The sequence below is a fragment of the Vigna unguiculata genome, chromosome 4 (assembly GCF_004118075.2).
Source record: "Vigna unguiculata cultivar IT97K-499-35 chromosome 4, ASM411807v1, whole genome shotgun sequence".
In the NCBI taxonomy this organism is placed as follows: Eukaryota; Viridiplantae; Streptophyta; class Magnoliopsida; order Fabales; family Fabaceae; genus Vigna; species Vigna unguiculata.
In genome coordinates, this window is record NC_040282.1 from 3724677 (window position 1) to 3741051 (window position 16375).

At 34.9% G+C, this 16375-nt stretch overlaps 4 protein-coding genes across 5 annotated transcripts; 3 read left to right on the forward strand and 1 right to left on the reverse strand.

The window, feature by feature from the left end:
- Positions 1 to 1710: 1710 nt before the first annotated feature.
- LOC114181896 (TMV resistance protein N-like) lies at positions 1711 to 7086 on the forward strand. Of its 2 annotated transcripts, none has more exons than XM_028068546.1 (8): positions 1711 to 2243; positions 2376 to 3489; positions 3612 to 3776; positions 3879 to 4158; positions 4404 to 4914; positions 5071 to 6181; positions 6313 to 6603; positions 6700 to 7086. In XM_028068546.1, the coding sequence occupies exons 1-8, from the start codon at positions 1786 to 1788 to the stop codon at positions 6745 to 6747; spliced, it is 3978 nt and encodes a 1325-aa protein (XP_027924347.1). In that variant the 5' UTR covers positions 1711 to 1785; the 3' UTR covers positions 6748 to 7086. The 2 variants fall into 2 exon arrangements, with proteins under 2 accessions (XP_027924347.1, XP_027924348.1); XM_028068547.1 differs by having other exon boundaries at positions 4407 to 4914.
- Positions 7087 to 7399: 313 nt separating this feature from the next.
- Positions 7400 to 9635, reverse strand: LOC114181905 (TMV resistance protein N-like). Its single transcript, XM_028068566.1, has 2 exons — positions 8903 to 9635; positions 7400 to 8744 (listed from the first exon to the last, which is right to left on the reverse strand). The coding sequence occupies exons 1-2, from the start codon at positions 9451 to 9453 to the stop codon at positions 7616 to 7618; spliced, it is 1680 nt and encodes a 559-aa protein (XP_027924367.1). The 5' UTR covers positions 9454 to 9635; the 3' UTR covers positions 7400 to 7615.
- Positions 9636 to 10193: 558 nt separating this feature from the next.
- LOC114181904 (toll/interleukin-1 receptor-like protein) lies at positions 10194 to 10975 on the forward strand. Its single transcript, XM_028068565.1, has 2 exons — positions 10194 to 10568; positions 10685 to 10975. The coding sequence occupies exons 1-2, from the start codon at positions 10239 to 10241 to the stop codon at positions 10685 to 10687; spliced, it is 333 nt and encodes a 110-aa protein (XP_027924366.1). The 5' UTR covers positions 10194 to 10238; the 3' UTR covers positions 10688 to 10975.
- LOC114181898 (TMV resistance protein N-like) lies at positions 10668 to 13805 on the forward strand. Its single transcript, XM_028068550.1, has 4 exons — positions 10668 to 11792; positions 11952 to 12236; positions 12329 to 13117; positions 13197 to 13805. The coding sequence occupies exons 1-4, from the start codon at positions 10707 to 10709 to the stop codon at positions 13758 to 13760; spliced, it is 2724 nt and encodes a 907-aa protein (XP_027924351.1). The 5' UTR covers positions 10668 to 10706; the 3' UTR covers positions 13761 to 13805.
- Positions 13806 to 16375: the final 2570 nt, after the last annotated feature.

Sequence of the window (16375 nt, forward strand, 5' to 3'; positions counted from 1 at the left end):
GCTTGAGGTGGCCCGATCTTGACTTGACTCAATTTGGTCCCTGTTTGACTCGATCTGATTTTTACCTAACTTGACTTGGCCTACGGTTTGCCTAACTTCACTCAACATAAGGTCTATTTGACTCAACTTAGCCTAAGATTTGCCAAACTCAACTCGGCCTAAGCTTTGCCCGACTCGACTTAGCCTAAGGTATGCCCGAGTTGACTGACATAAGGCTTGCCCAACTTGTCTTGGTTCGAGCGCTTGACTTGACTTGGGATAAGGTTAAGCAAACTTAACTCGACTTGACTTTGGTTTGACTCGATTCAATCTAACATTGGCTTAACTCAACTTGGGTCGTCATGGACTTGATTCAACTTAACATGATGTGAAACCTATCAAGCTTAGCTTGATTTGGATCCCACCAGACTTGGGACTAACATGATTGACCTACTTGATTTAAACCTAACTCAACCCTGTCCATCTTGATTTGAGATTGACTCAGACAAACATAGTCTTTACCCGAGACCTAGCCTAGGCTCAATTTGACTTGACCAACATGGGTCCAACCCAACTTGACCCAACATGAGTCATAGCTTGATCTGATTTGTCCAAAATGGAACTTAACCTAACCTAATTATACTAAGTTTAGATTTGGATTGAGAAAATATTTTTTGTGTATAATTTTTTTGTAATTGTTTTCATTTTCAATTTTAAATAAGTTTCTTACTTTAAAAAAAAAGTCAATGGGGTTAGTGGTCACTTTGTTGGCTCCTAGGGGGCTTTGCCCCCAGTTTTGCTTATACATATGAATAGTCTATAAATAAAAGTTTTTTTTTAATTTTAGTATATTTTATGTATTTGACACGTTAAAATTTTGTGTATATCTTTGACACCTTTAAAATATGTTTTGAAGATCGCTACTGCATGGATTGACTCTAATATATGAGACTTTTGTTGATGTTTTGGTCACTTCTTCTTTTATGAATTTTCACCCTCAACCCATATAAATCCGAACTAGATCGGGGTGAAAGTAACAATTCTAAATTTCTGCTATACAATTGAATTCACCCATAGAGTCACTATCAAATTCAAGGATCAAAATTCGAAATCAAGACAAACTACCGTTACTTTTAAAATATCATTTAATAAATTGGTTTTAAATTGATAAGAAAATTAATTATAAATAGTGTCACAATAAAAGTATAATCAACTTTCTTAATACTTCTAGTTTCATACACCAAATCTACTGTCTAAACATAAACATATCGACACTTATGCTTTTTCTAAGGATGGACTTTTATAGACCCTTAAACAACTATAGGTAAAAGAAACACACAACCAATACAGCATAAAAATAACACCCATGAACTCATGAAAAACTTAGCATCCAGTGTATAAATGGATTTAATAAAATATGGCAACTTATTATTAATATTAAAAAAAAAATCTTTTGATTTTATTCCCTTGAATATCGTATATAAATATAAATACCAACAGATTTCGTTGTTTTCATTTAAAATTCTTAAATTCAAGAACAGTAGAAGTAAGGTATCTTCAGTTTAATATATATGCTTGCTTGCTTACAGGGTAATAGTTTAGCGTACAAAATTTATGACATGGAAAGTTAAACATAATTAAGAAGCTTCATAGGAAACCGATAACCAACAAAGAAAGAAAAGGAGCATTTTAGGTATTTATTTATTCAGAAAAGTTTCATCCGCGTAAAGTATATCAGTTTCGTACTAATTTTGCTTCAAAGTTTGACTCTGGAGACACAGCACTCACTCCATCCATCATCATACCATGTTTTCCTCTTCCTTAACCTACGATGTGTTCCTCAGCTTCAGAGGGGAAGACGCACTCCACGGTTTCACCGGCAATCTCTACAAAGCTCTCTGTGACAGGGGAATTCACACCTTCATCGATGATGATGACCTTGAGAGTGGAGAGGAAATCTCACCAGCACTTCTGAAAGTAATTGAAGAGTCTAGGATTGCCATCGTTGTGCTCTCTCAAAACTATGCTTCTTCCTGTTTCTGCTTGGATGAACTTGCAGTCATCCTTAACTGCAAGAATAAAGGGCTACATGTTATACCGGTATTTTATAAGGTGGATCCTTCAGACGTGAGACACCAGAAAGGGAGTTATGGAGAAGCATTGACTAAGCATCAGATAAGATTCAAAGATATGGAGAAGGTGCAGAAATGGAAGATGGCTCTGCGTCAAGTAGCTAACTTGTCTGGCTATCATTTCGAAGACGGGTACACCACCTTACCAATCTTTATACATGAACTTTCATTGTATTGCATAAGTTTGAGAGAATAAATATTTGATAACCATGACAATATATGGATACAAGGCTTTTAGTTTCAACGTTGTTTTGTTTGAAACAGAGTTGGATATGAATACAAGTTTATTAAGAGAATTGCTGAGGATGTCAAGCACAAGATTATTCGTGATTCTTTTACACATGTTTCGGATTACCCAATTGGACTAGACTCACAAGTGCTAGAAGTAAGGAAAGTTTTGGAGTTTGGAACTGAGGATGGTGTTCACATGATAGGAATCCACGGGATGGGTGGGATAGGAAAATCAACACTTGCTCGAGCTGTCTACAATGATTTAATTGGTGAGAATTTTGATGGATTGTGTTTTCTTGAAAACGTGAGAGAAAACACAAACAAACATGGGTTAAAACACCTGCAAAGCATCCTTCTATCACAGATATTAGGAGATAAGGACATCTACTTCACAAGTATGCAACAAGGAATTTCTACGATAAAGTGTAGGTTGAAGATGAAGAAGGTTCTCTTGATTCTGGATGATGTTGACAAGCCCGAGCAATTAGAAGCAGTTGCTGGAGGATGTGACTGGTTTGGTCCTGGCAGCAGAATCATCATCACAACTCGGAACAAACAATTGTTGGAAAACCATAGAGTTACTATGACATATGAGGTGAAGGAATTGAATAATAATGATGCTCTTCAGCTGCTTAAATGGAAAGCTTTCAGGAATGTAAAGGTTGATCCAGAGTATGAGTTAGTCTTGAATAGTCTTTTAACTTATGCTTCTGGCCTTCCACTGGCTTTAGAAGTAATAGGAGGCAGCTTGGTCGGAAAAAGTATAGAAGGATGGAAGACCACTGTCAAACAATATGAAATGATTCCCAAAATGGAAATCCTAAGTATACTTAAAGTAAACTTTGATGCTTTGGAGGAAGAAGAGAAGAGTGTTTTTCTTGATATTTCTCGTTTCTTAAATGTATATGCGCCGACAGAGGTTGAAGATATACTTAATGCTTGTTATGGTCGTAGCATGAAACATCACATTGGAATGCTGGTTGAAAAATCTCTGTTGAAGTATGATTATTTTGATAATAGACTTACAATGCATGACTTGGTAAGGGACATGTGTATAAGCATTGCCTGGGAGGAATTACGGAAAGAGCCGGGGAAGAACAGTGGATTATGGTTACATAAAGATGTGATTCATGTTTCGAATAACACTGTGAGTGAGACTCATGAATGTTTGGTTTCTTATCTTAATCTTTTTTCACTATCTATCACACTCTCACCTCATGCTTGTATTATACTTTTATCGTGGTTGATTCGAGCCTTTTGCATTGACAGAGAATAAAAGGATTGAATGCAAGCAGCTTCAAGAGGATGAAAACCCTCCAAAAACTTCATAAAAAATTTCAGTTTTTCAATCATTTTCTTCGAAGTTCGAGAGCATTGATATGGTTCAGATTTTCTTCAAATTGTTTACCATCTGCGTTGGATAACTTATTGAAGGCAAGTTTAAATAGTATATTCTCATCATCTTGAAAATTACATAATTAACTTTAAAATTATTCATTATGTTCTTATTTATTTTTTCCTTTATTTTCTTTGCAGAAGTTCGAGAATCTAACCGTCATGAGTTTTGACGACTGCAAAATTTTGACGCACATTCCTGATGTATCTGATCTCCCAAATTTGAAGGAACTTTCATTTAAAGAGTGTGAGAATTTAATTACAGTTCACGACTCAGTTGGTTTTCTGACTAAACTTAAAATATTGAGGGTTGTTGGTTGCAGCAAGCTTATTAGTTTTCCACCTCTCAACTTAAACTCTCTCGAAAGACTAGAACTTTCAAATTGTTCCAGTCTTGAGAACTTTCAGAGATTTACCACAGGTTTCAAAGTTTTTTTTTCTTTGTATTTTGTTTCCGTTTCTATCATTACAAGCTACATGATCTGACACAACCTGAATATGACTAGAGTTACGGAGATTAAAGAAAGAGATTTTAAACAAACTAGTTTGTTGATTTGACTTTATTTGGAACTCATATCAGTCTTCTAGATCTTTTGCGGTTACTTTTAGATTAGAAATTGAATCATGTTTTGTAACTTTTGCTTCTTGCATTCCATTGTGTTGAAGAAGAATGGGAATCTGCTTTAAATCAATATGATTCTGTTGGACTGGAGTCACGTTCAGATGCATTCAGCTACGATGTGTTCCTCAGCTTCAGAGGCTTAGACACACGCTATGGTTTTACGGGCTATCTCTACAAAGCTCTTCATGACAGTGGAATCCACACTTTCATTGCTGATGAAAACCTTCAGAGAGGAGAGGAAATTACACCAACAACTGTGAAAGCAATTAAAGAGTCCAGGATTGCTATCACTGTGCTTTCTGTAAACTATGCTTCTTCCACCTGTTGCTTTGATGAACTTGCAACCATTCTTGACTGCCTTAAGAGAAAAAGACTTCTGGTTTTACCAGTCTTTTATTATGTGGATCCTACACTGGTGCAATTGCAGAAAGACAGTTTTAGAGAAGCCTTGACTAAACATGAGAAGAGGCTCAAGCATGACATGGAAAAGTTGTTGAAATGGAAGATGCTTCTTCATCAAGTAGCTAAGTTGTTTTTCTTTCATATCGACCATGGGTACCCACCCTGCCAGTCTTCTATTTTCAAATGAGATTAAGTTTCACTTGGATTTATGATTTGGTGTTAAAATTAGAAGAGGAAACAAATTTTTGTCAACCTTGACATATCATGTAAGGCTTTAAATTTAAACTAACTAGAATTTTTTTGAAACAGGAATGGATATGAATATGAGTTTATTGGGAAGATTGTGGAGTGGGTCTCCAAGAAGATTAATCCTGGTCATTACCCAGTTGGAATAGAGTCAAAAGTGCAAGAAGTAATGAAACTTTTGGATGTTGGATGTGATGGTGGTGTCCACATGATAGGGATTCATGGAATTGGCGGGGTTGGAAAATCAACTCTTGCCAAAGAAGTTTATAATGATTTGATTTCGTACAAGTTTGATGCTTCATGTTTTATTGAAAACGTGAGAGAAAAATCAAACAAGCATGGGTTACAATATCTTCAAAGCATCATTCTTCTGAATTTACTTGGAGAGAAGGACATGAAGTTAACAAGTGTGCAACAAGGGATTTCAGTGATACAACGTAGGCTCCAGAAAAAGAAGGTTCTCTTGATTCTAGATGATGTTGACAAGGAGGAGCAATTGCAGGCAGTTGTTGGAAGAGCTGATTGGTTTGGTCCTGGCAGCAGAGTCATAATCACAACACGAGATGAACAGCTGTTAGCCTCCCATAATGTTCAAACAACTTATGAGGTGAAGGGATTAAATAACGATGAGGCTCTTCAATTGCTTAAATGGAAAGCTTTTAAAAAGCATTACTTTGATCCGAGTTATGAGGAGCTCCTGAATCATGTAGTAACTTTTGCTGCTGGCATTCCATTAGCATTGGAAGTAATAGGTTCCAACTTGTATGGAAAAAGTGTAGAAGAATGGAAACCAGTCATCCATAAATTAAAAAAATGTCCTAATAATCCGGTTGAAACAATACTTAAAGCAAGCTTTGATTCTTTGGAGGAAAAAGAAAGGAGTGTTTTTCTTGACTTTGCTTGTTGCTTCAAAGGATATGAATTGGCAGAGGTCGAAGATATACTTCAAGCTCAGTATGGTCAGAACATGAAGTGTTACATTGACATATTGGTTGACAAATCTCTAGTAAAGCTTATTCATGGTACAAAACCTTGTTATGATAGAGTTACATTGCATGACTTGATTGAGGACATGGGTAAAGATATTGTCCAACAGGAATCATTGTTAGAGCCAGGTCAGCGTAGCAGGTTATGGTTACTGGAAGATGTTAGAGAAGTTTTAGAAAACAACAGGGTGAGTGAAATTCATGAATGGTTTGATTTATCATAGTTGTTTTTTCTTTTGTAATATTTCTCCCTAAATATGTGTACTAAAGTCTTAGACATGCTTGTATTGTGGTTGGTTCATGTCTTTTGCATTAACAGGGAACTAACAAAATTGAAATCATATGTCTGGATTTCCCCATATTTGATCAAGAAGAAGGAGTAGAATGGAATGGAAAGGCCTTCCAGAATATGCAGAACCTCAGAACACTTATTATTAGAAATGGTAGTTTTTCGAAAGGTCCAGAATATCTACCAGATAATTTGAGAGTGCTTGAATGGTGGAGATATCCGTCAAATAGTTTACCATCTGATTTTCATCCAAAGGAACTTGCCATATGCAAGTTACCCTGCAGTAGTATTTCGACAATTGAGTTGACAAACTTATTGAAGGCAAGTTTAATGAGTACATTTTCCTTATCTTTTAAATTGATGAATTCACCATAAGATTATTCATTCAATTCCTATTTCTTTCTCTTTTCTTTGCAGAAGTCGGTGAATCTAAGAGTTTTTAAATTTTCAAATGCAAATGTTTAACCAAGATACCTGACATATCTGGTTTCCAAGTGTGGAGAAACTTTCATTTGAATATTATCATGGCTTTGTGCTTCAGGATGCAACTTGTGTTGATTATTTTTTCAATAGGTTTCACATGGTATGTCCAAGATTTAGACCTATCGAACAATAACTTCAAAATTCTTCGTGAATACATCTATTTTTCAATTTGTAAGGATGCTAAATGTTACTTATGGTGAGCATGTTTTGGAAATTAGAGGGATTCTGTAGTCCTTAAAACATTTGTAGGCAAGAGACTGCAAATCCTTGACTTCGTCATGTATAAGCATGTTCCTGAATAAGGTTTTGTCCTGTTTTCAATATTCTTTTTTATTTAATGATACGTAGCATACTTAACATTGGTGAACTTATGAATACTTTATTACAAAGAGGAAATGGCAGAAACATTATGTATTCTTCAAACTTGCCTTGGATAACCTACAATACTCCAATGATGTGATGGAACCATTGGGTACCTTCCCATATGGAAAGTTCTTTGGATGAAAATCAGAAGGATACCTGTGCCCCCCATTCTAGTACCCTCAAACTTTCTGGTAGATAATTTACATATTGGGAAAATATACCGTTTCTAACAATAAGTATTTTAAGGCTTTTCATCTCTATGAAAGCGTTTCCATCCCATTCTACTACTTGGATGTTGGATATGGGGAAATCCAGAAAGATAATTTTGATTTCACTAGTTCCCTGTCATAGCAAAATGCACGAATCAACAACAGTACAAGTATATATTAGACATTAATTCAAAATTTACAAATTGTAAGAAAAAAGACAAATGTGATGAAAAAATTCAATAGACAGACAAATTATGAGAGACAAAACCATTCATAAGTCAGTCACTCACCGAGTTGTCTTTCAGAACTTGAATTATATCTTCATGTAACCATAATCTCCTGCGCTTCCCTGGCTCTCTCGGTGATTGCTGATGGTCAATTTTTTTACCCATGTCCTCGATCAAGTCATGAAATGTAACTCTTTCATCATGACTAATCTTTATGAGAGACTTTTCAATTAGCACCCCAATATGGTATTTCATGCAGTTATCATAAAGAGCACAAAGTTTCTCTTCAATCTCCCACAATTTATACCCTTTGAAACAACAAGCAATGTCAAGAAAAACACTCTTCTCTTCTTCTCCCAATGAATCAAAGCTTACTTCAAGTATCTCTCGGATTTGATTATTAGGAATTCTTTTATATTGTTTGATAGCAGATTCCCATTCTTGTACACTTTTTCCAAACAAGTTTGAACCTATGACTTCCAAAGCCAGTGGAATACCAGAAGCATAAGTTACTACCTGATCCAATACCTCCGTGTAACTTGGATAAACTTCTCCATTTTTAAAAGCTTTGAATTTAAGCAACTTAAGAGCATCTTCCTTATTCAATTCCTTCATCTCATGCGTTGTTTTAACCTCATGAGATGCTAGAAGTTGTTTGTCGCGAGTGGTGATGATGACTATGCTGCCGGGACCAAACCAATCAGAACTTCCTGCAATTCCTTGTAATTGCTTGTGCTGGTCTACGTCATCCAGAATTAAGAGAACCTTCTTTCGCTTGAGCCTATTTTTTATTATTGAAATTCCTTGTTGCTCACTTGCTAAGTTGATTTCTTTCATTCCAAGTACCTGTGAAAGAATGATGCTTTGAAGGTGTTTTAACCCATGTTTGTTTGATTCTTCTCTTACATTTTGGAGAAAACACGAACCTTCAAATTGATCAGTGATCAAATTATAAACTGCGCGAGCAAGTGTTGATTTCCCTACACCGCCCATTCCGTGGATCCCTATCATGTTGACGCTAGCATCGTTTTTTCTAGCATCCAAAAGCTTCCTTATTTCTAGCACCTGTGATCCTAGTCCAACTGGGTAATCTGCAACATGCAATCTTTCTTCCCCATTATTAATGAAGCTGAAGACACGCTCAACAATCTTCTCAACAAGCTTGTGCTCATATTCCTTTCTGCTTCAAACAAAAAGTTCAACCAAGTCAAACTAAAAGCCTTGTGTTGTAAACATCAATGTCTTGACACGCACGTCAACAAAAACATATGTTCTTAGAATTTCAAAGAGTCCAAACTTAATCCAACAAAAAGTAGAAAGATTGGTAAAGAGGGATACCCATCCTCGAAATGAAAGCCAGAATGGCCAGCTACTTCTTTCAGTGCCATCTTCCAATTCTCCATGTTATGTTCCTCAAGAAGCCTTTTCTCTAGTCTGGCCAATGCTTCTCCATAACTTCCTTGCTGGTGTCTGACATGACGAGGAGGCACTTTGTAAAAGACAGGCAACACCAAGAGTCCATTCCTTCTGGAGCAGTCAAGAATGACTGCAAGCTCATCTAAACAGAAGGAAGAAGAAGCATAGTTTGTAGAGAGCACGGGAATCGCAATCCTGGACTTTTCAATTGCCTCCTTGAGTTCTGGTGTTATTATCTTTCCACTCTGAAGGCCCTCATCATCAATGAAAACGTGGATTCCACTGTCATGAAGAGCTTTGTTGAGATAGCCAGTAAAACCTTGGCGTGTGTCTGAGCCTCTGAAATTCAGGAACACATCGTAGCTGAATGCTTGGGAAGGTGATATTACAGCCATTAACAACAAAGTTTTAGTTGCACTCCTGGACCAAACTTCAATGAATATGCACTTATTTATTACATAACCATGTAACATTGGAGCTATGTTTAGTTTAGTTATTAACACTCTTGGACCAAACCTTAATGAATATTCACTTATTTATTACATAACTATGTAACATTGGAGCCGTGTTTAGTTTAAAAAATAATTCACACCTTCCTGAGTTAATTGTCCAATGTCAAGAGCCTGCAAGGACGTAGTTTTCAAGAATACATTCACATTCCCTTTTGTTATGACTATTATAAGATTATTGTATTATGATAAATGAAAATAAACAATAATAATTTTTTGATAAGATAATAGTTTATGGAAAATAAAACCATATCTTTTATCTAAAAGCACAACAACTAAAAATTACTGCAAAATTAGACTTATACTTTATTTATTTATTATGTTTTGATTAATATGGAAATGAATATGAATTAATCATTTATATTTGACTTCCCGTTTTTCATAACTTGGTTTCATTGTTTTCATTATAAAAAATCTCAATTAAATAACAGTAAAAGCAAGTTTTCTTCTTCAGTTTATAATATACAATAATATATATATATATATATATATATATATATATAAATAATTAAAAGTGAAAATAAAAAGTAACCAACTAAGTTATTATGTGATTTTACAGTGTATAATCTTTATAAAATGAACGTCAATGGTCAGCATTGACCAAAAGTAAAACAAATTAGAAAGAGTGTATAACGTGCGACAGGGCCCACGCTGATTATGGTTTGGTACTCCACTTTACTCTTCTAATTTCATATTTATTCAAAGTTTGATTCGATTCACAGTCCCAACACACTCGAAACGTTGTTCCAATGACGACTCCAAGGTCTCCTGCATTCACATATGATGTGTTCCTCAGCTTTAGAGGGGAAGACACGCGTCATGGTTTCACTGGCAATCTCTACAAAGCTCTGTGTGACGGGGGAATTCACACTTTCATAGATGATGAGGATCTTCAGAGTGGAGAGGAAATCACACCAGCACTTGCGAAGGCAATTGAAGAGTCTAGGATTGCCATCGTTGTGCTCTCTCACAACTATGCTTCTTCCTCCTTCTGCTTGGATGAACTTGCAACCATCCTTCACTGCCACACCCAAGGATTGTTGGTTTTACCGCTCTTCTATAAGGTTCACCCTTCTGATGTAAGACACCACAAGAACCCTTCTTCTCTGTTTTTTTTTTCTTGGTTTTAAAACTCATTACAATTTTCTGATTTCATAACAATTTTAGCTTCACCAAACCTTTTTGTTTGAAATAGTGATGGATACGAATACAAGTTTATGGGGAGTGTTGTGGATTGGGTCTGCCACAAGATTAATCCTGGTCATTTACATGTTGCGGATTATCCAGTTGGACTAGGGTGGCCAGTGGTTGAACTAAGGAAGCTTCTAAATGTTGAATCTGATGATGGATTCCACATGATAGGGATCCATGGAATGGGAGGGGTAGGGAAAACAACACTCGCTTTAGCAATTTATAATATGATTGCTATCTGTTTTGAGGGTTCTTGTTTTCTTCAAAACGTGAGAGAGAAATCAAACAAACATGGGCTGGAACATCTCCAAAGCATCCTTCTTTCAAAAATACTTGGAGAGAAGGACATCAACTTAGCAAGTGAGCATGAAGGAATTTCAATGATACGACAAAGGTTGCAACGAAAGAAGGTTCTCTTGATTCTAGATGACGTTGACAAGTGCGAGCAGTTACGGGCACTGGCTGGAAGCCCTGATTGGTTTGGTCCCAGCAGCAGGGTCATCATCACAACTCGAGATACTCATCTGCTTGCATCTCATCAGGTTAAAAGAACATATGAGTTCAATCCATTGAATGAAAAGGATGCTCTTCAGTTGCTTACATGGAAAGCTTTCAAAACGGAACAGGTTGATCCAAGTTACATAGAGGTCTTGAATCATGCAGTAACTTGTGCTTCTGGCCTTCCATTGGCTTTGGAAGTAATAGGTTCCAACCTGTTTGCAAAAAGTCTGGAACAATGCAAATCTGCTGTCAATCAATATAAAAGAATTCCTAGCAGTCAAATCCTTGATAAACTTAAAGTAAGCTTTGATGCTCTGGAGGGAGAAGAGAAGAGTGTTTTTCTTGACATTGCCTGTTGCTTCAGAGGATACGCATTGGCAGAGGTTGAGATTATGCTTCGTGCTCTTTATGACGATTGCATGAAACATCATATTGGTGTGCTAATTGATAAATCTCTCATAAAGATTGGTTGGTCGAGTACAATTGAAATGCACGACTTAATTGAGGACATGGGTAGACAAATTGACCGGAAAGAATCATCCAAAGAGCCGGGAAAGTGCAGGAGATTATGGTTACCTAAAGAGATAATTCAAGTTTTAAAGAACAACACAGTGAGACTCAGATAATTGGTTTTGTTTCTCAAAATTGATATATTTTTCTTTTTAATCATATATCTCTATCGTAGTTATTTTATTTTTCTAGATGATTTACAATTTCTTTAGATGTGTTACATAAAAGTAGTTGATGTGTGTGCCTCTTTGCATTAATAGGGCACTAGTAGGATTGAGATTTTATGTCTTGATATCTCCGTATCTGAGAAAGAAGAAACACTACATTGCAATGAAGACGCCTTTGAAAAGATGAAAAACCTAAAAATACTTATTATTAGAAATGGCAAAGTTTCCGGAGCTCCCAGTTGTTTACCAGAAAGTTTGAGAGTACTGGAATGGCATGGATACCCTTCCAATTGTTTACCATCAAGTTTTGATCCGAACAAACTTGTGACATGCAAGTTACTTAAGAGTCATTTTACGTCATTTGGGTTCCTTGGAAAGGCAGGTTTAAAGAATATAACCTTTAATTTGTTAATAGACTTTTAATTTATGCATAATGTTTTTATTCCTTTTTCCCATTATTTACTTTGCAGAAGTTTGAGAATCTAACCGTCTTGAATTTTGACAACTGCCAACTTTTAACACGGATACCTGACGTATCTGATCTCTCAAATTTGAAGAAACTTTCATTTGAAGGGTGTAAGGGTTTAATTGCACTTGACGACTCAATTGGTTTTCTGAATAAACTTATAATATTGAAAGCTGAAGGTTGCACGAAGCTGAGGAGATTTCCACCTCTCAACTTACCCTCTCTTGAAAAACTTGAACTTTCATATTGTTCAAGTCTTAAGAATTTTCCAGAAATATTAGGAAAGATGGGAAATATTGGGGAACTTAGTTTGTCTAAACTTGCCATAAAAGAGTTGCCAGTTTCATTTCAAAATCTTACTGAACTCCATCGGTTACATATTTCATGTGATTTTTATCGGTTAAATAGCATTGTCTTAACGCCTAAATTGGTTGCTATTATCGTTATTAATTGCAAGGATTGGAAATGGGTAAAATCAAAAGATGGTGAAGAAGTGGGCTCAACGGTATTTTCAGATCTACGTTACTTTGAGCTCAACTCCTGCAACCTGAACGATGATTTTTTTTCAGCAGCTTTCATGCAGTTGGCCACAGTGACATCTTTACACTTCCGGGAAGTTAATATCACATTCCTTCCCGAGTGCATCAAAGAATTTCACTGCCTGAATTATCTCAATGTGACTAGATGCAAGCGTCTCGAGGAAATTAGAGGGGTTCCACCAAACTTGAAAATTTTTAGGGCGATACACTGTACATCCTTAACTTCTTCGGGTTCAAGCATGTTGTTGAATCAGGTTTGGCCTTGTTTTTAGTGAATTTGATTTGATAATATATAGTTCGTTTAATGAACTGTTGATGAATTGTGACTAGCAGCAACTCCACGAGGTTGGAGAGACTGATTTTATTTTTCGAGGAGGAAGTATCCCAAGTTGGTTCGATAAACAAAGCAGAGGACCTTCAATTTCTTTCTGGTTTCGTCATAAATTCCCTCCCAAAGTTCTTTGTCTTACTGTTGCACCTCTACTGGATCTTGTTGCAGAAATGATTAGACCCATGGTGTTAATCAACGACAAAGTTCAAGAACATACTTTTAAACCTATCGATGAGGTAAGGCTGGAATTGGATCATATGCACCTCTTTGGTGTAAGAGAGTTACATTTTGATGATGGTCTGATGGAAATGCCTTTAGAAAAAGAGTGGAAACATGTGGAGGTTACATACGAAGGTTTGGTTGATACCTCACTCATCAAAGCAATTGGAATCCATGTAGTGAAAGAGGAAAGCATGGGCATGAAGGACATTCGATTTGATGATCCTTACACCAGTACAAAAGTGTGGCCATGCAACTTCTTTATAGCTTTTCTTCCTTTCTTTTTTCTCTTTTCATTAGCTCTGGTTTTATTTACAAGTTTCATGGCCTACCCAACCCAACTATGACAACTTTATTTGGGTTTATATTGTAAAAAATGTGTTTGAAATCAATTAACATTGGTTGATGCAATTGGATTTTGTAAATCGTTCATCACTTTGTGTTTTCAATCTCTCAGGTTTTAGCCTTTTTCTTAGGGTAGCATTGGTTTTTTTATACGCCAGTTGACACCATGCGTTTATTAATGACATTGCATAGTGATTTTTTTTTTTATATTTTGTTTGATTATTTTAAAAAAATTGTCTGTCAAAATAAATGGCAGGATTTAGTAGGAGGATGCTTAAGCATATGACAGGATTAGAGAGTTGATATATAACTATAGTTGAATTTAACTGATCTGAAAACACATTTTTGGATAAATGTAGTTTTCTTACCATGCCTAGCACAAAAGCTCTGTTATGTAGGTTTAATATTTGGATAATGATCTTTTAACCTATTTTTTTGACCTACTTTTAATTCATTACTTTAATCACTATTAGATAATTTATTTTGATTTTTTTTAGTAATGTGATATGATAATCTAATAGTAATTAAAATTATAAGTTAAAAGTAGGTCAAAAAAGTGGGTTCAAGTATCATTGTGCTCTTTATATTTACATTTTGGATAGTTTATGAACTTGCTGTTATTGTACAAGCTGTTTTTTTTTTTTGTTTCTGAAAATGCTACTTATGCTAATTAAGGATATATTTTTAGTTGAATACGTCCATGCGATTCTTTTCCCACAGAGTATTAATCTTTACAAAATTGTAGATAATAAAAAAATAATTCATTTATTCTCGAGAATGTAACAGTGCATTATTAAATTCACTTTTAAGATATAATTTTGATATCACTATATATATTTTTTATTTGATAATTATGTTCTTATGACAATGGTTTTTTTTTATTTTTATTTTCAACTCTTAACATTCAATGATTAATTATTGTTTAATTATTATTTTTATTTGATAATTATTTTTTATTTAAAATGATTAATTATTTCATATAATTACATCTTTTAAAATCAACTTAGTCTTATTTTGCCGTTTAATTTTGTTTAATTAATTATAAACATCGTCATAGTTTTAAATATTAAAATAATTACAACATAAAATTATTTATTTTTATTAAATTAAGTCAACTTGGGTTTATAGCTTCATTATTCCAAATTGGTTCAAGGTTAAAAGTAAAGGTCACCATGACTATTGCAGAAAAAGATGATTCTTGTGTTTACTTCCTTGACAAGAATTATTTTTTTGAGAAATTCAATTCAAGATGTATGTAAAAGAAAAAAAGATCATGGGGTCAATTAGATGGGATAACGCTATCACCCAAGGAAGAATTTATCTTTGCTATATGAGAGGTAAAATATGTTTAAATTATTTTTTTGGATTCTTAGCATTATTGATCTTCAAATGATCAATAATTTACGCGCATACAATTATCAACAAATGTGAGATTATTTCAAGTGTATTTACAACCATGATAATACAATCAAACGTTTTGAGTTGGAACAGGAGATAACTATTTACAACCAAGGTAATTCGTCTATTCAAAAATATTATTCTGGTTTTCTGAATTTATAGACAAAACACTCGACATTTTATATCCTGATGATCGCTAAACTTCACTCTTGTTTGTTTAACAAGTCCACGAAACTAGTAAACACGATCAATTTCTCATGAAACTTTGTTCTAAGTTTGAGACTATCAAAAGTGCTTTGTTGAATAGGAATCTTATTCCATCTTTGCATACATGTGTTGGTGAACTTCTTAGGAAAGAATAACATTTACTTACCCGAGGATCCATGACTCATGATGCTACTCTTTCCAAACCTACTTCGGTTGCATATGTTGTCCACAATAAAAGTAAAGGTTGCAATCTAGAACAAGTTCAATGTTTTTCTTGCAAACATTTTGGTCATATGCTCATAATTGGCATAAGAAGTTCTACAATTATTGTTGACTATCCTACACATCCTCCATAACCAATACAACGTTCTGAACAAGCATTCCATGCCACACTACTAATGCACCCACTTGTCCTTCTACCCAATGTCCATCTGATGGTGGTGCTCTACAACTTGAAATGATTCAACAAATGGTACTTTTTACTCTCTCAACCTTTGGTATTCAGGGTAAGTCCTCTAGTGTTTCTTACCCATGATTTCATGATCTTGGTGCATCCAATCACATGACAGATTCCTTTGAAAATTTGCATAATGTACATTCTTATAATAATACTCAGAAAATACAAATTGTTGATGGTAATACTCTTTCTATCACTAATATTGTTAACCTAAACCCTTATCTTGAGAATGTTCTTGTCTCACCTGGACTTGCCTCCAATTTATTGTATGGTGGACAATAATTGTAGTGTTAAATTTTTTCAATCTGGTTGTCTTGTAAAGGAGCCTATATCGAGGAAGATGATCGCAAAAGGGCTTTAAGTGGAACTATTGTTTTCGCTCCAATTTATTTCTAATCACCTATCTTTTGCTTGTAACAATGTTTTGAATCTTTACGAAGTTTGACATAGAAAATTGGGTCATCCAAATTATACATTTTTGTTTCACTTATTTAAAAATGATTTGTTGGGAAATGAAAATGTCCTTTCTGGTACACATCTTTCTATTCTCTTTGT

What these genes read in the sequence shown, in the direction of transcription:
- LOC114181896 (XM_028068546.1), top strand. Translation starts at nt 1,786, where the DNA reads ATGTTTTCCTCTTCCTTAACCTACGATGTGTTCCTCAGCTTCAGAGGG. An exon ending in TTCTTTCATATCGACCATGG is followed by an intron (nt 4,915 to 5,070) that starts GTACCCACCCTG and finishes TTTTTGAAACAG; the next exon opens with GAATGGATATGAATATGAGT. An exon ending in AAGTTTTAGAAAACAACAGG is followed by an intron (nt 6,182 to 6,312) that starts GTGAGTGAAATT and finishes TTGCATTAACAG; the next exon opens with GGAACTAACAAAATTGAAAT.
- LOC114181898 (XM_028068550.1), top strand. Translation starts at nt 10,707, where the DNA reads ATGGGGAGTGTTGTGGATTGGGTCTGCCACAAGATTAATCCTGGTCAT. An exon ending in CATTTGGGTTCCTTGGAAAG is followed by an intron (nt 12,237 to 12,328) that starts GCAGGTTTAAAG and finishes TTTACTTTGCAG; the next exon opens with AAGTTTGAGAATCTAACCGT. An exon ending in CAAGCATGTTGTTGAATCAG is followed by an intron (nt 13,118 to 13,196) that starts GTTTGGCCTTGT and finishes TGTGACTAGCAG; the next exon opens with CAACTCCACGAGGTTGGAGA.
- LOC114181904 (XM_028068565.1), top strand. Translation starts at nt 10,239, where the DNA reads ATGACGACTCCAAGGTCTCCTGCATTCACATATGATGTGTTCCTCAGC.
- LOC114181905 (XM_028068566.1), bottom strand. Translation starts at nt 9,453, where the DNA reads ATGTTACATGGTTATGTAATAAATAAGTGCATATTCATTGAAGTTTGG. An exon ending in GGCTTTCATTTCGAGGATGG is followed by an intron (nt 8,745 to 8,902) that starts GTATCCCTCTTT and finishes TGTTTGAAGCAG; the next exon opens with AAAGGAATATGAGCACAAGC.